The sequence below is a fragment of the Pituophis catenifer genome, unplaced genomic scaffold (assembly GCF_029215685.1).
Source record: "Pituophis catenifer annectens isolate HBS135680 unplaced genomic scaffold, rPitCat1.0.hap2 SCAF_1, whole genome shotgun sequence".
Taxonomy (NCBI): Eukaryota; Metazoa; Chordata; class Lepidosauria; order Squamata; family Colubridae; genus Pituophis; species Pituophis catenifer.
In genome coordinates this window covers 245,388,450-245,409,874 of record NW_027256881.1, presented here as the reverse complement: position 1 = coordinate 245,409,874, position 21,425 = coordinate 245,388,450, and the positions used below count along the sequence as shown (strand labels likewise).

General features: G+C 36.1%; 1 protein-coding gene across 1 annotated transcript in view; it reads right to left on the bottom strand.

Moving 5' to 3' along the window:
- The window catches only part of LOC139310802 (mucin-2-like), a 63,313-nt gene extending 42,478 nt beyond the window's left edge, over positions 1-20,835 (bottom strand). Inside the window, exons 1-16 of the mRNA XM_070935036.1 lie at positions 20,766-20,835; positions 19,398-19,662; positions 16,910-17,024; positions 15,856-15,946; positions 14,978-15,087; positions 14,552-14,772; positions 12,194-12,315; positions 11,235-11,352; positions 10,154-10,292; positions 7,388-7,498; positions 5,626-5,695; positions 4,893-5,030; positions 3,656-3,820; positions 2,573-2,667; positions 1,596-1,722; positions 591-846 (exon numbers count right to left, since the gene is read on the bottom strand). Coding sequence (XP_070791137.1) covers positions 591-846; positions 1,596-1,722; positions 2,573-2,667; positions 3,656-3,820; positions 4,893-5,030; positions 5,626-5,695; positions 7,388-7,498; positions 10,154-10,292; positions 11,235-11,352; positions 12,194-12,315; positions 14,552-14,772; positions 14,978-15,087; positions 15,856-15,946; positions 16,910-17,024; positions 19,398-19,662; positions 20,766-20,835 — 2,213 coding nt within the window. The remainder of the gene's footprint in view (positions 1-590; positions 847-1,595; positions 1,723-2,572; positions 2,668-3,655; positions 3,821-4,892; positions 5,031-5,625; positions 5,696-7,387; positions 7,499-10,153; positions 10,293-11,234; positions 11,353-12,193; positions 12,316-14,551; positions 14,773-14,977; positions 15,088-15,855; positions 15,947-16,909; positions 17,025-19,397; positions 19,663-20,765) is intronic.
- Between the last annotated feature and the right edge of the window lie 590 nt (positions 20,836-21,425).

Sequence of the window (21,425 nt, the reverse complement as noted above, 5' to 3'; positions counted from 1 at the left end):
GTGATTTACATTCGAATGCTTGACAACTGATTCATATTTATGACGGTTGCAGTCTCCTGGAGTCATGTGATCTTCTTTTGTGACCTTCTGACAAGTAAAGCCAAAGGGAAAATCAGATTCACTTAACTGTGTTACTAATCTAACAACTGCAGTGATTCACTTAACAAAAGTAGCAAGAAAAGTCGTAAAAGGAGGCAAAACTCACTTAACAAATTTCTCACTTTGCCACATAAATTTTGGGCTCAATTGTGGTCATAAATAAAGGACATACTTTTAAATAGACACTTCATGGGTATAAGGTTGCACTTGCAATATATGAGTTTCATGACCATCCTTACTGAAGGATTTCTAAAGTACTGAAAAGTGTAGGGATTCTCAACATGTACTATATAATTAGTTCTATCTGTTGACGATTTGGAGAAAGAACCTCCGACTGAATTGTACCAAATGATTAATTCAGTTCCCTGAAATGCGCTGCTGAATTCTCCATCCAGGTTTAATCTGCAAATGTAACTCAGCACTTAAAGTTCTCTTGTGCTGAATGCCCATCTTATCAAACTGGAACAGAGGAATCAGTCTTCACAACGTACCAACGCTTCTCGTCCTTCATGATAGAATCTCCAGGTTGCGCATATAAGCCATTATAATGACAGGAGCAATCAGACATAGACACGCAGATGCCTTTTTCATTCACATAGGTATTGTCAGGGCAGCCACAGCCATCGACCGAAGTGAAACCTTTCAAGCAGTACTTATCTCCATCAGAAAGAGAACGGCAGGACTGTTGGCATGTGGTTAGATTGTAGTGGAAAACCTGGTTGGCTGGGCAAGAAGTTACTTCTTTGTCTGAATTTAAGGGAGAAGATAATACATTCATAAATAAGTATCCAAGGTCCATTGGATATGGCTTCTGTGTTCTTTTATGCTACTTTTCCATCTACCAGTGTTTCTGAAGCAGCGTATCGTATCGTTATTGTAAACCACTCAGAATCACTTGGTAGAATAGGGCAGCTATAGAAATTAAATGATAGATAGATAGATAGATAGATAGATAGATAGATAGATAGATAGATAGACAGACAGATGGATGGATGGATGGATGATAGATAAAACTGACTACTAATAAAAGCATCACACCAGCATATAAAGGCAGGGAATGATTAAAAATAGATTCTGTGATCTAAAGCTTTATGAAGTTCTTCTGAATGTGTTAGGCATGATCCCATGAACCTCCCTGTTTCTATAAATAGTATATCTCAGTATTTCTGCACACACCCAAATGCAATTTATCTAGATAGGCCATATTTCAGGACTGGATTAAGGCCAATTGAGGCCCTACACAGCCCCACAGTGGTACCCCTTGCCCCTTACATTGCTTAACCAGCAAGATTGTGATGAAAATTAAAATTGAGTATGGCAAGGGAAGAGTTAAAGGTATGATAGCTAGGGGAAGATATTCTGTGGGCTTCCCTTGGAGCCCTAAGCATATGCTTATTTTGCTTAATCGTTAACCCAGGGCTGACCTGTTTTGGTTTTTTTAAAAAAAGATACTGATATCAAGCAATTAAGGGGAAAAAAACCATGTAGATACTTACTGCAGACCACATTTCTCCAGCCCGACAACATGACTCCTTTGAAAGCACAGGCTCTTGCATAAGATGATAGGGCAGCGCATAAACATTGTTCACTGGAGTCACAATTGCAGGTATCATACTTGCAACGCTGAAACAAATAGTAATCAGGGAACAGTCAGCCCAGATTAATGAAGAGGAGTCAATGGATGAAGAACTGGCACTTGAGAATAGCTATTGGCAGAATGCAGCATTCCATTCCACAATTGCAACGGAAGTGTAGTGACACAATAAGAGACCCACATTAGGAATGATCCAAATTGTGATGGAAGAATAATACAGAGTGAGAAACATGTATTAGGAATGACCTGTTTTTCCACTCAATCTGTTGTCTTCCACATGAGCTCAGACTCAAGCTCCCAAAATGCCTGACTAAAGGCACATCAAGAACAATGTTTCTTAACCTTGGTTGCTTTAAGATTGGTAAATGTCAACTCCCAGAATCCTAGGGGATTAAGTACACCAATCGTAAAGGTGCTGAGACTGAGAAACACTGATCTAGAGAGTTCACATAAGGAAGGCCTGGTGTACATGAATTGTTCCTTTTCCCTTTCTTTCAAAATCTAAGCTCTACTAAAGTAGTTCCAAACATTTTTTTCACATACTGGACTGTACTACTCCCATTTTTTAAAAATGTGTTTTTAAAAGCTGAAAATAGACTGTGTTGCATCTCCCAGGGCAAACCACCTGAAGGAAAGCTACTGCCTTGGTTAAAGATTAGAAATCGGCTGCAGTGCTGTATTGGAGCTCAAATAGATGCATAAACACTAAAAACAAATTAATTGCCGTTTGAGTATGCCTGAAGCCAAGTTCTCAAAAAAAAAAAAAAAAAAACCACCCCAAAAAACCTTCTTGATAAACCACCCAGAAAGCCTCAGGTTTTAGGAGATTTAAATTAATTCTAAAATATTGAATGATCAGCAAGATCTCAAAATTCATACCTTATAATAATCCGTTGGCTCAATCACTGAATGACATCTTGCAAAAGGACTTTTTGTATTTTTCAATAAAGAGCACCAATATTCAGCATATTTTTCTATACCAGAGAGAGCAGTGACATTTGGTTACCATCTATTTAATGTTTTTCTGTTTCTCATATGATGTGTATGGCAGTATTCTAGTGTTCAGGTTATTTGGATCACCACCACAGTAAAGCAAAGCAAAATAGGCATCTTAAGCATTGCATACGTAGCTCCTATATTGAAGCAACTGTGCAATTCTATGCAATGGAATGCATTAAACAATGGATATTGTTGGCTACCAGATAATTAGAGGACTAGGTTTAATCTCTCTAAAAGGTAAAGGTAAAGGTTCCCCTCGCACATATTTGCTAGTCGTTCCCGACTCTAGCGGACGGTGCTCATCTCCGTTCAAAGCTGAAGATCCAGCGCTGTCTGAAGATGTCTCCGTGGTCATGTGGCTGGCATGACTAAATACCAGAGGCACACGGAACGCTGTTACCTTCCCACCAAAGGTGGTCCCTATTTTTCTATTTGCATTTTTTACCTGCTTTCAAACTGCTAGGTTGGCAGAAGCTGGGACAAGTAATGGGAGCTCACCCCATTTCATGGCACTAGGGATTCAAACCACTGAATTGCCAACCTTTCGATCGACAAGCTTGGTGTCTTAGCCACTGAGCCATCGCATCCCTTGAATTACTCTCCCTAGTCTTTACTTGTTTGGAAGTAGAAAGCATCATCAGAAGAAAAGCATATTCTGTAGCAAGCATTAAGCCAAGCTGGCATCCATTTTCATAACACCAATTGGCAAAATGGAAATTTTCTCTATCTTCAGCAGCTGGTGTTTTTTTTGTTTTGTTTTGTTTTGTTTTTTTCTGAGTCTTCTAAAAAGAGAGATTGAAAGTTGCTGCTAATACTCAATTGAAAGCCTTTGGGTGAGCACAGATATATGCAATGCATGCAAGACTACAACTTACAATTAGGGCCAGACTTGGAGGTAGGCTATTAATTATCTTGACGTTAGTGGATTTGGGAATGTATTGACAAAAGCTGCTCATTCCTTACCATTCTCAAGACTCAGAGAACAAGGGTGTTCCAACTTATCTTCCATATCACTACAGCTAGTTTGTGCTTTCCAGGAGTTGGCAAAGGAAGCTCCTGTTGCTTCAACCACTCCACCTGATGTTTTTAAATCATCACTTTCTATACCATTGTAATCTCCGCAAAGTCCTGTTGATAAAAACAACAATTGAATGTGTTTTACTTGATTGAAATTTGTTGTTTTTGTAAGCTCTTCTAATCATTAATAGCAATAGCATTTAAACTTATATACCACCCCATAGTCCTTTATAGTCCTCTCTAAGTGGTTTACAGACTATTCAGTATATCACCCCCCACGGATTGGGTCTTCATTTTACTGATCTCGGAAGGATGGAAGGCTAAGTCAACATTGAACCCCATCAGGATGTGAGCAGTGAGTCAACCTGCAATACTGTATTCTAACCACTGCGCCATCATGGCTCTATAAATTTCCATTCCCCATAACAGTAATTCTAAACCAATATGAACATTACTAGGTAATATTAATGTTTTGTTTTACATCAGTTCTTACTTATGTCAATGCTCCTGATTGTATAATTGCAAGAAAGTTAACTTCTGAGGCAGTGGTGGGCTTCAAAATTTTTTACTACCAGTTCTGTCGGGGTGGCTTGGTGGGCGTGGCATGGCTTGGTGGGCGTGGCAGGGGAAGGATACTGTAAAATCTCCATTGCCACCCCACTCAGGGGAAGGATACTGCAAAATCTCCATTTCTTCCCAATCAGTTGGGACTTGGGAGGCAGAGAATAGATGGGGGTGGGGCCAGTCAGAATATTTACTACCGGTTCTCCGAACTACTCAAAATTTCCGCTACCGGTTCTCCAGAACTGGTCAGAACCTGCTGAAACCCACTTCTGTTCTGAGGTGACCATTTTTAGTCAGAATGATAAGTAAAGGAATAGAGAAAAATGTATCTAACATTGAATTTTTTTAGACCTCTTCAAGTTAGTGTTTTGAATCAGCACTATTAAACACTCCAAACTAGCTTTATATGGGAACACATTATTATGAGATTCTTTCACAAATGGATAAACATCAAACTGAACAACATACTTAGTAACAAAAAATCCTAAAGATTGAGATATGCACTGTAAGGTGGAAGAGTCTCAAACGAAGTCAATAGCTTGACTGTCAAAAGTTGGATAGAAGAAATTCATTCAAAATCTTTACATTTCCTCTAATGGTAGATAAAGGTTTGACTTGCCTTGGAGAGTTCCCTTGGCAAAATCCTCCATAATGAGAAACAGTTGCATCACTGGGGACAGCTGAATCTGCATCTTTAGCCCATAATTTGTTTCCACAATAGTATAGAATGATGATGGCTGGAAAACTGAGAAACTACCTGGAAAAACAAAGATAAAGTTGAGTGATCCTCTGTGAAATGTAATCAATTTGTCCTCTATCTTTAATGTGAAAGTGGGGGGGGGGATAATAGTCAATATAAGTGTCTTTCTCCAGGAAAGTAAGAAACAGTGGTGGGTTGCTACCGGTTCACCCCGGATTGGGCGAACCGGTAGCAGCGGTGGCAGGAGGCTCTGCCCACCCGCCCAGATGCTTTTGCACATGCGTGCCCACGCCCACAAGCAAACCGGTAGTGATGGGTTTTGAAACCCGCCCCTGGTAAGAATAGTTAACTAGTATGTTGATGTTATTTCTTATGGGGAAGAAGAAGGGAAAAGACAATGAAAAATGAAAGAGTCATGAATTATAAGTCATTATTATGCACAATTCTCTCAGGGATAAGTACCTACTGTATTTATCAGGAAATACAACTCAACCTCCCTTTTCAATGTCTCTTTTATTGCATTACATTTGATGGTATCCCACATGTCAGTGATCCTTTTGTTCTTAACTTTTTTAATTTCTTAAAGCCCAAACAGAAAGCTGTCTAGATCAATCTAGGCAATGCTGAGATATGTAGAAGCAATCTTCTTTACCTGTTCTGTATGGCAAATGAATCTCAATTTCATTCAGTAATATAGTGCCATCTGATTTGAAAATTACAACCTGTGTGAAAGAAAATACAGCTTATTATGTCAGTACAACTTTGTGGGGAGCCTTAAAACAGAACGTAATCTTAAATTAATAAGAATAATCTGTGAAGTGTTGAAGAGAATTCTGTATTTATAACTATAGAAATGAAACAATAGCGTTCTTCAGATAGATTATAGAGATCCAATCCAATGGATTAGGAGAAATTAAGAAATAATTTAATCAACATTGTAAGATCTGAGCAACAGAACACATGACCCCGAGCAAAAAATATTCTTTGATTGGAGGACAATATCTGCAAATTCAGTTTCTGAAGCAAAAATAGGATATTTTTAAAGTGTCTGAATGATATACAGTATGGTATACATTTTAGAGGTGATAGTTTTAGTCGGTTATATGCCAATTTATATTCAAATTTCTAGATTTATTATATTAAACTGATATAAGCGACATGCTGGCTTAGTTCCAGCCACTTGGAAGGCTAAGAGTTCAATTCTAGATTGAGGCAGTTCTTTCTCTCCTAGGGTGCAAAGAAAAAAAAATCTGCTGTGAACTCCACATAGGGGTCAGGAAGGGCATCCAGCCAGTAAACATTCAGCTCCATCCAGTTGCCCCAACTCTACCCCAAATTAGGAATTACAGGGTTGTAAAAAGGAAATTTTATTGTGTTAGAATGACAACAAAAGCTCTGTATTTTATAAACAACATCACATATTACTGTTTCAGTTTCTTTATACCATATTCAATTAACTGGTGAAAGAAAACAGTTAAAACCTTACATTTAAATAAATTGATTTGGATTGCTATATTTCATTTTGACAATTGGCAGCTATATTTATGACTTCTTCTTCTCCTGTGTTTTCAGTGAAGGAATGATGAAACATGGTCTGTGCAATTTCTTTTCCTGGGTGGCCAGATTGTTTTTCAATCTTTAAACTCTTCCTCCAGGGAAATGTTTCCCAACCATAACAAATTCCTGAAGTGTCACCTTCACTACCCAGATTTACCCAGATAAAATATCCATTACTAAGAATTCTGGGAGTTGAAGTCTATACCTCTGAAACCTCTATACCACTGCTCTAGGGCAAGAAAGGGGAATTTGTAATGCTCTAGATTATCTCTCACCAACATTTATGACCTCCCAATAGTGGTTATCCACTGCACAGCCAATTGAAAAGTACACTATAGTCCAAAACCTGTAGAATGAATTTGGTTGCCATCCCTCACTGAAGAGTTAATAGTATATATTACTTAGCCATGCTAGCTAAATCACAAAAGTGTAATGGATGAAGAAGAAAGTTGTTTTTTAATACTGTAAACTGCCTAGAATTACCCTGTGGTAAGATGAGTGATTAATAAATTTAATAAAATAAAAATAATTGTGAAAATAATTCTCATTACTATTTAATATAAAAATTTGTTGGGCAATAATAATGTTAGTACATATTGCATACACATAGCATATTATCAACGTAAATAACAGCAAATTAAATGTAAGCCAAACACAATCATGATATAATCGGCAACAGCAAAGTATTCATAAATGTGAATACTTATTATAATTTCTCGAAGTAATAAAAATATAACTTCATCTGATTTTTTTTAAGGCTGACAAAGAGAAACAGATATCCAATGAAATAAAAGGCATTGTAGTATGGATGAACAAGTGGATAATAACTATACCATCATCATTTTCATTAAACTTACATTCTTCTTTTGGTCTATTAATAGCACTACTGACTTTAGGCATGTCTGCTTGTCTGAAGAAGTGCATGGACCCAATTCTCCCAAAAGGACATGTGTGTCATTTTTAGTGTTCTGCACATATGGAAGAACAAATACAATTAATATGGTCAGTCATTGCCTCTATATGTGTGTCCAATCACACTTAGCCAATAAAGAATTCATATTCAATTCAATTCTATTCTGTTCTGTTCTGTTCTGTTCTGTTCTGTTCTATTCTATATCAAACTGTTTCCCAAGACAACTAAAATTATCTATTAAAAAAAATACTATCATTCATTCATTCATCATCTATTTATCATCTATCTATCTATCTATCTATCTATCTATCTATCTATCTATCTAATCTCTCATCAATATTTATCTATTGTTATTGGAGATCCAGCTACCCCAAATCACACTCAGTGTCCCATTTCAGATTCATAGCAATCTTTTTAGCCTTGTCCTAAATTTCACTGCATTTTTATTTATAAGGTGGTATAAAGGGAAAGCAAATCCTTTATGCTATGTGTTGGTACTTCTCCCCACAACAAAATAGCAGCAGTCATCAGAGCAATACAACTCTGGAAGGTATGCCCTACATTATACAGTACAGTCAGCAGATGTCAGACTGGCTGTGAGGTCTAGTGCTGAATTCTCTAAGGTTGAGACAATTTGGCAGTGCCAGTCAAAAAAAAAAAGCAGCTAGCATCAGATGTGCAACAAGAAGGTGACAAATAGTACAAAGTTGCAAATGCATAGAATATCCCTGTAGTCATAGTTCTGCAGACATTCTAGCAGGCAGAATTAATAAAAATATTGAGTTTCCCAATACATAAGTCGACTGTCTGTGCATGAATTCCAAAAGAAGAAAGGAAATGCATTCAACTTTGGCTATCCATACCATAATCAGGGCATAACACAACTTAGAAATGCTTGGGGAAATTTATCTTTTCGACCAACTGACCTGATCCACATTGCCTGGGCTTCTCTGCAAATTAGAATTAGTTGTCGATCAACTATTACACTCCTTAAATGTTTCAGTTGGTTCTTGGTCCCAAATGTATCAAAATATAGACTATGGAAATGCATATTTTGAGAGAAAATACATACTGACATGCTATTTTTGAATATGTTTAGAATGTTTATCTTTGAATACAATTAAAACCCTAATTTTGTTTTGATCAAAAAATATGAATGCAAAATTGAGTAGATTGGGCATGGACTAGAACTCTATCTGTTTGACCATTAAAAAGAGAAAACTGTCCCTAATGAAATGTGCTTGTTTTTATAACTATGGGAGAAGTGGATGAATTACATCATTTGCTATATACACCAAAGGACCCTATAATCATTAAACCCATTTAAATACCACTGAAAAAGTTATGTTAATTTTGAATGCTCATTTATTTATTCTATAGATTTCTTCAGGAGGCCTTTGGAGTTGTGCCAAATATCTTTTGCTGATTGCTTTATATTGTTCTACAGCAGTGATTTAATTTTTTAAATGTTCGTGTTTGATATGTATTTTATTCCAGTTATTCCAAATCAGTAAACCACTTGGTTATTTCAGAACCAAAATAAAATTGCAATGACTGTTATGATGACAATAATGATATCAGAAATTTCTTTTCTAGCCAAAGAGAATATGGCAAGTTTTTATTGCAGATGTTCTATGTTTTTGAGATAAAAGGCTGGGAGCATTGCCATTTCTACAGAAGGAGCATTCAAAATTAACATAACTTTTTCAGTAGTATTTAAATAGGCTTAATAATTATAGGGTCCTTTGGATGTATATAACACATGATGTAATTCATCCACTTCTCCCGTAGCTATCAAAACAAACATATTTGTCAGCATCTGAAAAAAAGGTTCAAATTGGATAAAAAGTGCTATGGATTTGACTTTGTTAAAAATGAATTGGAAATTTCATTATGTGGTAACGATGAACATATTATTGCTAAGATTTATAAAATGTTATTGAAATTGAAATTTGGAAAATGAACATGTAAAACATTGTATGATTCAGTGGGCAAGGAATTTTGGATATAACGTGATGCTTGAACAATGGGAAAATATGTGGACGAAGGGTTTAAAATTTACATTAAATTTTGAAAACAGAGATGAAACCAAAACTTTTCCTTAGGGTCTAATGGAAAAAGAACTGGAGAAAAAAATCGGAACTTTGTCACTATATATGTTGACAGCAGCAAGACTATTGTATGCACAAAAATGGAAGGACATTTCAATTCCTACTGTGAAAGAATGGTTGCAGAAGTTGATGGAGTTGGCTGAAATGGCAAAACTGACTACTTTGATTAAAGAAAAGAACATAAGTAGTTTTGTTTCCACATGGAAACCACTTCTGAACTTCATGCTTGGTGTGGAAAAGAATGAAAATCTGATTTTGGATTTTACAGATTAGATTTAAAGATCTTTATAGAAATGACTTGTTCATACTATTATGGAAAAGCAAAAAGCTGTGATCTGTTGTTAATGCCTTATTTTGCTGTAACAGAGAGAGTCGGAAGTCAATGCTTCTTTTTCTTTCTGTTTTCCCTATCTTTCCTCACTTTCCCCCCCTTTCCCCTCCCCCCTCAATGCTCTTCTATTTACTTTTGTACTTTGTATTTCATAATACTTTATAACTTAATTTTAAAAAGTGTAAACAAAAAACAAAAAAAGCCAAGCACATCTATAATGTTCAAAACAGCAGGTACACCTCCAAAGAGCAGTATTTCACATACATACCTTGGTCAACACATAGTAACAATCTCCATGGAAGGTATATTTCTTCCCATCAAAAGTGGTTATATGGGATCCACCCTCCAAAGCACAGGTACCTGGACATGATAACTCCTCGCATCTCCATCTCCCTGATTGACAAATGCTGCAAATTGACAAACGGGGTATACAAAATAAGAATTTGTACTGGAAATATGTGTATTTAGAATATCCCACTGAATGGGTTTGTTTGGAAGTATGTCTGTTTGTATTTTCCCTACAAAATAATCACACTTTTTGTTTTGTTTTGTTTCGTTATAAACTGAAGAAGCCATTAAAGCAGGGGTGTCAAACTCATGTTGTCACAGTGGTGTCACAAGATGTACCATGACATCTCCCTCCTTTGCTAAACTGGGCGTAGGCCTAGCCAGCGTGTGATGCATCTGGCCCATGGGCCGCGAGTTTGACATCCATGCATTAAAGCCTAAATTAATGACTTTGCAGTTACAGGTGAAATTAGAGTCAATACTGTGAGCTATAAGAAATCAGGAAGCAAGATGGTTCCAATGAACACAGGTTATTGCATGCTAACACTCTCTACAAGAATCTGAATTACTAAGATCAAAGCAAATTGGCGGTAGATAAGAATCAATGGAATTCGAAGTGTGCAGGACTTAGATCTCTTACGGGCATGAAGGAACTCTTGACCCCTCCCTTGGGCTGAGCCTGGTCATCTCCTACAAAGGCATTCACTTTTCTTTAGGGTTATTTGTTGATCCTAGGTATTTATCTTTCTTTATACCACATAAATGCAAACTTTCTTAATTTGACTTTGCATGTTTACTCAGTGTAAAATAATATAAGGTATTGGGTTAAAAGCAAGGGGAGGGATTTCACTGGTAATGCAAGGAAGTTACAGTATTATTATTATTTGAACAAGCATCACTTGCTCTCAGGCTCTTTCTGTACGAGTAATGTAAAGTGTCCAAATAGGATCACTCTGTCATTATTGACATGATATAAACCCTGTTCTCATTTTGACATAACAATGATTGGGTTACTCTAAAAAAGTGTTAATAGGGAAATGATGAGCTATTGGCATTCTTACCATTGTTCACACTCATTGGCAATTTTCTGACCAGGATTGTATATTTTGCCATGAAGTTTACAGTGGCATTGACTTGTTAACACACAGCCATGCCCTGTGATATCATCATATATTGTGCCTGTAAAAGTGAAAGAAGAGATTATTAATAATGCATGACAACCAAAATTGCTACTAAAGGGCAAAAAATGAAATTCCATTAACTACGTTGAACAACACATTACCAATATAAGAACAATTTCCTAGCTAATTACATTTCATTGAAGAGTACAGAGTATGAGTAATAGATTCATGGCAGAAGTGAACAAGCTTTGCAAGATCTTGTAATGTTCTTAACCTAATTTCATGAGGTCCTAATTTGAGATGTTTTCTGCAAACATTCAGTTCAGGTCATGTTCAAGAACATACTCTCCCATTAGCCTGATAATGGGATTAAAAATGAAAAAGAAAAAAGAGATTCCAAAGAGAAAAGAGGGGTGGGTCAAAAAGCCCACTCATTTTTTTTATTCTAATTTTATTCTAGTCCACAGCATCAGGCATCTGAATGATTATCCCCAAGAAAATGCGGCATTCAATTATAATAAAAAAATTTGCCTGTTCCTTTTCTGAGCTTGTGATAGATGGCAATAATGATGCTTCTTTCAAAGGGAGATCATCACTTCTGCTTAATGCTGACAATTTTTATTTATTTATTTTTAATATTGCTACCTCAACATTTCTTGAAGGGAAATTACATTTTTTCTTATATATTTTTTTCTCAGAGTTAAATCTTAGTGAATCAACTATATACTATTACTTACTGGTATGCTTGCTATTGCAATGAGCACTAATAGTTCATGTACTATTGAAATAAGCACAAATAATTATGATAAGGGATTAGTCAACTTGGCCTCAACCATCCAACTGAGCAGTGATTTAAGTTTGGATTTCCCACCCAAGCCTTTATACATTGAAATGGTTACCTTTGGGGCAAAAACAGCCATCCATATAGTGCTCTTCACATAGTTTGCTGATCTCCGGGTGCGAGCAGGAGTCCATACAGGGAGAACCACTTTCCAGGTAAATCATATTTTTGGGACATGACCTCGCTAAAAGAATAGGGCAATGATTAGGAAACATACTTTGTATTTAATAGACAAAAGTCCATTTACCTGTGAGGGAAAACACACAACAGAATTGCATTATGGGGAACTAAATTCTTTTAAACCATTGTGTGCCGATTATACCAGGTTGACAGTGAATCCAAATGATTTGCAGTGAATCTTGCAGTGAGGATAATGGATTTGAAAATGAAGTTATGAATGATCAAGGTAATTGTTTTTCCCACAGAAATAGAGGAAGCAACTGATTACAGTATGCACAAAAATGGAAGGACACTTTGATTCCGACAATGGATGAACGGCTGCAAAAATTGATAGAGTTAGCAGAGAAGGCTAAAATTGTCTGCTTTGATTAAAGAAAAACACACTATTACTTTTGTTTCTACTTGGAAACCACCTCTGGACTTTGTGCTTGGAGTGGAAAAAAAATAAAACTTTGATTTTGGTTTTGACCAATTAGATAGGTTTGTTGTTATAGAAATGGCTAATTTATATTACTATATAAAAGTAAATAGTTGTGGATTGATGATATTATGTTATTCTACTGCACCAAATGGAGTCAGAAGACAATACCCTTTCTTTCTTTTTTCCCTTTGCCCTGCATTTTTTCCTTTCCTTCTCCCTCCCTTACTATTTTCTTTTGTATTTTTTGTTTTATATTATAAACTAATAAAAATAAAAAAGAAATAGAGGAAACAATTGTTAGTTATACACAAATGGCAAAAAGAAAACCACAGGCAAGGTGATGAATTTGTATATCTTGGCAAGCTTTTTTCTAAAGATGGGGAAAGTAGCAAAATAAAACATGGAAATTCTAGCAGAAAAGTTGTGGGTAGTATCTGATCTGCTGTGAAGAATGACAGAAGCAAAATGGGCTATGTATAAGAGCCTGTTTCTGCCCATTTAGTTATAGGAAAGTCTGTTAGGTGAATAAGGAAAGATATAAAAGTAAATTGAATGAAGTAGGAATGAGACTTAAGCATGCCTGGTAAAACAAGAAGAGACAGGATCAAGAATGAAAGGATAGCAAATGAATGTGGGTTGAATACAAAGTAAGCAACCAGTAGGAAAGAAATCCATTAAGGTGGTTTGAGCATGTGGAGAAAATGAATGAGGATCAAACCACAAAACAAAAGGATGGCAAAATAGTAAAAAGACAGAAAATTGAGAAATTTGTATTTAAAGTGGAAAAAGGGCAGAGTTGTATATAGCAAAATATAACCAATTTAATGTTTTATGGGCGTGATAGAAACAAGGCTGGTTTGCAAGAATTTAATTCTTGAGTGGTATAGCCAACATGCATTGCTAGATACATGTATGCCTTTCCTTCCCTTCCCTTTCCTTTTTCATGCCATTACTTTTTTCGATTACTATTTTGTTCCTTTTTTATGCTTTGAATAATTTGCCCAGAAATATCATGGTGGATATGGATGGATGGATGGATGGATGGATAGATGGATGGATGGATGGATAACCAACTCCAAACCCAGATAGATGAAATAATAGTCTATCGGTATCCTTCATGAAAGTTTCCAAGTTTTTAAATGTTGTTAATATAAGACCATTGATGGCTGTCTGGGATTTTTTTTTTTTTTTTTTTTTTTTTATATGCCGCCCTTCTCCGGAGACTCGGGGCGGCTTACAATGCGTTAAGCAATAGCCTTCATACTTTTGTATATTTATACAAAGTCAGCTTATTGCCCCCACAAACTGGGTCCTCAATTTACCTACCTTAGAAAGGATGGAAGGTTGAGTCAACCTTGAGCCTGGGGAGATTCGAACTTGCAGTAATTGCAGGCAGCTGAATGTTAATAACAGGCTATTAGTCTGCTGCGCCACCAGGCTCTAGTCAGTTGACAATTTACATTGGTTGAATTCTCCTGTGTTTCAAAGGGTTTTAATTTTCCTTATCTTGTTTTAACACTTTTTGTGGGTCAGCTTAGTTTCCAAGACACTGATGCTCTATGGGAATGGACTGAAATAAATAATCAATGATGGAGGATATTAAGGAGAAACATATTCAGGATGAAAGATGGAGGATCTTCGGGTCCAATTTTTGACATAAAATAAAGGAGTTGCAGTATCCACACCTGTACCCTGTTAATTTTTTTTTTTTCAACTTCATTTTGTTCTTGGATGCTGCCCAGACTCACACTGTTTGAGTTAGGCAGCTTTATAAATCCAGTCAATCAATCAATATGATCTAAGCCAGTTTGCTACTTACGGCAGAACTGAGAGCTCCTCCAATTCTGAGGTTTGCCACCAGCGTGGGAACACTGTCGTGAATATTCAGAGATGGTACTGCAGAGGCAGAAAGAGTCCTTTCTATGCTGACAAGCACATCTGTCCTGCATACAAGCTTGAACATACAGTTCTAGATTCAGGCGATTCTGGCAATCTGCAAATGCCGGCGAAGTTAGGAGAGTTTCACACTCTTCACGCTTGAAAGGGAAGAAAGCAGAGAAGAATAGGTGTCTCCCTTACATTACCCTCCAAAACTAAAAAGAATTGATTAAAACTGTAAACCCAAATTGTGCATTGAAGTTTTGGGGCTGTGAAACATGGGCCATTGCTCTCAATAAAAACTGCTGGAGCCAAAACAGCCAGGATTAGTTTCTGGGAATCCATGAGGGTTTGAGAACTTACATGCTGCTTGCACAGTTCAATGGGCTTTGTCTCATCAGGGTCTTCGCATTTTGTTGTGGGGTTATTAACTTTTTGTAGGTTTCCAAATGTGATTGGGTTGTAGCTTAATCCTATTAGAAACAATAAAGGTGTATTTAAACTATCTCATTTTTAGTTTATGATTCTTAGCATCCTGATAAGTGTAAAGATCCATATATAATAAATCAGCTAGAGGAGTGCATGTTGTTGTGTTATGGATACCACACAATGTATTTTGAGAACAGGAAGGAAGACAGCTGATCAATAGAAATGCTGAAAAAAATGTTGTACTGTACATTAAGTAAACTAGGGTAAAAAGCATCCTAGTTTTGTATCCTAGTTTTGCAAACCACAATTTCTTATTCTACAATACATTCAGCTGGAATAGACTGTTTAAATCTTTTACAATTTTATTCTAGTTGTTGGTGTTCAAATACTTAAAGATCTGTTTGAATGTGGGTTTTTCTTCATTCCATTTTCATGGAAGAATGCATGAACCTCAGAATTTAACTTGGATTGAGTGGAAGTAATACATACAGTTGGTAAAGTGAATTCCATTGCTCTAAATATACCGCCCTTGAGTTCCCCTGACTATATTAAAAAACAGATTTAATTATACAGTGGACAATATTATATTAAATAGTAAATCAAGTGTTACTAACTTAGTTTAATGACCTCATAATTTAGTTAAAATTTAGAATATATAAGTCATTGTACATTCTCATTTACAAACTAATTTGCCTGGAAAAAAGTAAGGTGTTGCATGTGTGATTTAAACTATCATTTGACTGTCTGTTCTGCATTTAAAGCATGTTCCCCAGTTTGTAGTAGAATGCTTTCTGTACTATTGCTCTACTTACCATCTGAGATAAATTCATTGTAGATATTTTGTCCATTATAATCTCCACAAAGGCCACAAGTGTAATTGTTGAATTTAGAGTCAAGCTCAATCTACATTGAAAAAATAAAACCAGGATATTTTGATTGATGGTGCTGATTCAGTATCTCAAACATATGTCTTTTTTTATATGCTAAGTTCCTTTAACAAGATAACTTAAAAATAACTTGTGATCATTTTCACAGTTATGACCATTGCAGCATCCCCATGGTCATATGATTTACATTTGAATGCTTGACAACTGGTTCATATTTATGACCGTTGCTGTGTCCCAAGGACATATGATCATCTTTTGCAACATTTTGACAAGCAAAGTTAATGGGGAAGCCAGATTCACTTAACAACCATGTTACTAATTTAACAATTGCAGTGATTCACTTAACAAATGTGGCAAGAAAAGTCATAAAACGGGGATAACTCACTTAACAAATTTCTCACTTAGCAACATAAATTCTGGGCTCAATTGTGGTCATAGATCAAGGACTACCTGTATAAATGCTGATTTCCTAAAGCAATTCTCTGATGCAGAACAGGATATTTTGCAACAGGACATATTTCTAATGCTAACTCTTTACCTGAATAATCTGATGTATGAAAAAGCCCTTACAAGCTATGCTGGCTCAAGCTGTATTCAGCCTAGCCTAAAAGTAACCAATGGGATAGAATTATTCTAAAACCTATCATAGGTACTAGGGGAAAAAAACCACAAAAAGAATATCAGAGTATGAGCCGAGGTGGCACAGTGATTAGAGTGCAGTCTGCAGGCTACTTCTGCTGACTGCCGGCTGACTGCAATTTGGCAGATCGAAACTCACCAGGCTCAAGGTTGACTCAGCCTTCCGAGGTCAATAAAATGAGGACCCAGATTGTTGGGGGCAATATGCTGACTTAGAGACCACTTAGAGAGGGCTGTAAAAGCACTGTGAAGCAGTATATAAGTCTAAGTGCTATTGCTAAATGCTATTGCTATCAGTTGTCTGTGTGATATATATATCAGCCAGAAGTTGACATCATACCATCAAAGCATCTGCTTGGTTCCATATCAGAATTAGGCCCACTTTTGCATAGACTTTAGTATATAAATTGTTCATCTCAATCAGGACACCAGAACCATAATATGGAGTCTTTACTCTGTAGAGAAGGATGACAGAAAAGTACATGCATTGGTTACCATTGCAATGGACAGCTCAAGCATTAGAAGTCAATCATATTTCTATAACTAGTGAGGAATTACATTGTACCTCTGGTCTATTTTACATCCAAACAGCTGGGTTTTCAGAATTTTAATATGTTTGAATTGTTGCCTGATTTGATCCCACCCACCACTCCAAATTGTATCTGAGTTTGGCTCCATATTTGTGCATTCTTAATAGCTCAGTCAAGCCAACAATTAAAAACACACTGTTAGAAGCAGTTCCCTTTTTCAGTAAAATTATACTTTTATGAGCTAGAAGAAATTTGGCCGGCATAGCCAGTGAGAAAAAGAACCTTGGTTTAAAGAAACGTGGGCTGTTGTTACTAGCCTCTTCCATAAACCTCTGAAAATCTGGTAACAGGGAATAAAAATGATATTAAAAGACACCAAATGTTAATTGGTTCCAGTCAGCCAAATTCCAATAATAACTTTCTGCAAAGTCACTAGGTATGATTACCGCTAGCAAATTTTAAGACATATTCCCCTGTTTACTGAAATAATTGTACTCTCTCTCTTTCAGTCCACCAACAGGTTAGTTGGAAGCATCCCAGGGGTGAAATCCAGCAGGTTCTGACAGGTTCTGGAGAACTGGTAGTGGAAATTTTGAGTAGTTCAGAGAACCAGAATACCACCTCTGGCTGGCCCCAGAGTGGGGAGGGAATGGGGATTTTGCAGTATCCTTCCCCTGCCATGCCCACCAAGCACACCACACCCACCAAGCCATGCCCACAGAACTGATAGTAAAAAAAAATGGATTTCACTACTGAAGCATCCTATACATATGGAGAGCCATCGAAAGGCATCCTAGCAGCAGTGGGGAAAAGCAGGAGGAAAGTACTTGAATGCAAAGCTACAGAACAGATTGGAATAAACAAGACTTCAATGGCTGCAGTAATCATATTAGACTGTGATAGGCTTTGTGTGTGTTTAACCTTTTCTGAGATAAAAAAGCAAAGAATTGTTTAGACACGGTTTTTTTTCCCTGTGCTATGCTGGGCAGGATCTTATATACAGGTTTTCTAGTCATTTGCGAGATTTGCTGCAAAGTAAAATGTTAGTCAACCCTAGAATAATGGAACAGGTCATATTACAGGAAAAGAGAAATATTAAGATTCATTAAGAGAATGAATATGTTTTCTTAAGCCAATTACCCAACATTTACCATGGGTTTAAAATTCAATAATCTGGTCAGGAATGTAAAATGCTAATTAAAGAAGAAAAGCTACCATCACTTATCTCACCTATGCTAAAGGAGAAAAACAACTAAAGCTTCTATACCAGTATATAGAACCAGTATATCTAGTGACTAAAAGAGACCTTCCCCCTAGAACTAGAATACTTTGAATCTGCTAGTATAGTCTTCTAAGACTTCTAATCTTCCTGCTTTATATTCAACATGAACTTGGATGGATCTCGACTATCAACCATTCAATTTTAAGTCAAAATCCCTTAATAATATAAGAAAACGTTCTCAGTAGATATTGTCAGATTGGAGTGTTTGTAGCATATAGAAAATCAAGGTCATTATGCTGTTGCTTGTAGGGTACAGATGGAATTCTAGTAAAGTCCAGTGTTTAGGTCTAAAGAGAACCTATGCAATGGATCAACATGGACATAACTTCACTTGGCAGCTTTCGGTACAACTTCTTTCTCAGTCTCAGTTGTATTTTTATAAGTTGACATTATAATGTTTAATTAACAATTGTTCTAAAAGTCAACAAGGTGAGTATAAGGAAGGACTGAATGTGGAAGGCAATTGGGTGAAATGTGACCAGATGAAAAGTTGAAAAATATTATTCTCCTCTGGATTGAGAATGAAATTGCTGACAATAATACTGAAGCATATTGAAGTTCAGCAGTCCAGAATCTAGCTTCATTATTAGGCTCTACACTGAATGTTTAATAGTAACAGAGATGTGCAAGCCTTAGGAGTAGTGACTAAAACTTGTGTTGCCTCAGATGTTTTTCCTGAATAATCATGCCCAAATTCAGTCCAAATATTGCGTTAGTTGAAAACTGGTGATGACCTGTGTATGTATAGACTCCCCGAAGTCATTTCACATCTCTTATTCTAATTTATTTTGTATTTCTCTTGAAAGTTTTCTGAAGAATTCCAACATTACTTCAAACTTTGCTCAAAGCAACATTTCTTTTGAAAATGTAACTTGAGTTTCTACACAATGTAGTTTCTGAATGTTTTGGGCCATAGCTTCTGCAATATTAAAGCTTCTACGGTGAAATTTTTGCGAAAGATTTTCAGAATTCAAAGGTTGCATGCTTGGAAACATAACCACATCAGAGGAACTTACATTTGCTCATCTACTGCAACCATCTTGTGCGTGAGGTAAATAGCAACATCTTTGATTGTAACGAGAACATATTGGATATTAGGGTGACTGTGACCATTCTGCTCACGCTGGATATGAACAGAGAACTCTTTATAGGTTTCTCGGCAGTCTGAAGCAAAGTTGTAATCACAGACCCCAGGAAATTGGTAAAAATCTCCATCAAAGGTTTTGAAATGGTTGTTTCCCCAGGTACTGCAGACAAAGTGGCCGTGGTTAGATTTTCTTACTGAAAAGACAAAAATGTGATGACAAATAACCATTAAGGACTATTATGAAGCAAAAAAAAAAAACAAAAAAAAACCCAGATCAATGACACTTAAGTAATTAAGTGAAAATAAACAATTTAAACAGCCTTGGAATGGGGAAAGCTTGCCAGCATCAAATGTTTGACTGAAATTTTAGCATTTTATATTACCATTGTTGGTTGCATCATCTCAAGAAATATGCACACATAGAACATGAAAAAGAGGCACAAATATTGGCCTTTTTTTGTCGTATAAGAAGATCTTTGTACTATGGGAAGCAAAAGGAGAGTGTTACCTATTAATGTGAGGTATTAATGCATTTGGATGGTAGTGCGATACTGAAGCATTTAAAACAAAATTGCTACCACTTATACCAAATAAAATACGATTTTTAATTAAAAATAAAAAAAAGTTGCAGATTTTAGTTATATTCATTAACAGTAGGGATATTTAGATAAGTCTTGCTCTATTTGCAGGACCTTAGCATTTGAAGATTAATGAAGAAATCAGAATCAGTATCCCAGTGCTGAAATGGACATTATAGTACAAAAGTGATACCCTCCCTTCTAGTACTGTTAATATTATGTTTATTATGATCACTGATCAGAATTCAATGAGATAACAGCAGATGGAACAAAATTAAACAAAAGAATTGACATAACAGTCAAAGTGTGTCTGGTTTAACAAGTTCTGTAGCAAATATTGATCACATTCATAGAAACTGAATCCTATTGGCCAGATTAACAGTCACTCTACATAGAATAAATGCTTAGATACTTTGTTAAATTAAGGAGTTATAAGATGCACTTTTCATCCTTTAAAAAATACAATATAGCAGGACTATAGATTCAATAAACTCTGTGTAAATACCGTAAGTGCCATGCCTTACTATCGGCAATATTTTCATTCACATCATGCAGAATATTCTCTTGTTACAAGCACCCAATACCTTCCATATTTTCCAAGCCCTACGTAATCAATGGAGAACTTGAAAGCCTGTCTGACATGCATTACAACAAGTCTTGAGTGCTCTTTAGGCTGCCCATTGACCACTTATCTGTAGCATATTTGTTAAACAACTTACCTGTTTTAATTTCACTTGCATAGCAAAGTACCAGCCCTAGCAACAACAGGCTGGTCACCTCTGGTCCCATGGTGGCTACAAATGCAAGGCAGGAGCCAGTCTACAGCCTTTCTTTATATAATGCCCATTGGCGCAATCCATCCCACCGGAAGGGAGGAGAAGGAGGGGTCAAGTGTTTGTACAATGTTTATTAACTTCAGAAAGTAAACAGACCTGAATTTTTCATTGTAATACCTGTAATCTAACATTCAGGAAATAGAATAACATTTTTTTTTTATTTATTGGTTCAGTTATCATGCAATTACCCCTTTTTATGGCCCATTTATATTTTATTTCTCAGAAGGATGCTGAACTTTCTTAAATCTTACCCAGGCTTAATTTAATGCATTTTTAATTGTAGAAAGTAGATGCTCAATGTAAGAATAATTTATTTAAGAAGAGTCTATGAACCTAGAAACACTTTTTTTCTGAATAAGGACTAGTTAGAATTCTTCAAATCCTAAGATTTAGCCTTTGGAACAGGATTAATTGTTGTTATCAGAAAATTAAGACACCAACATTGTTTATTGATTAGCACTATTAATACAATGGTAGATCCAAAGAACATATACTAGTTCTATGCTTTTGAAAAGAGGTTAATTTATTATTTAAGCGCCATGC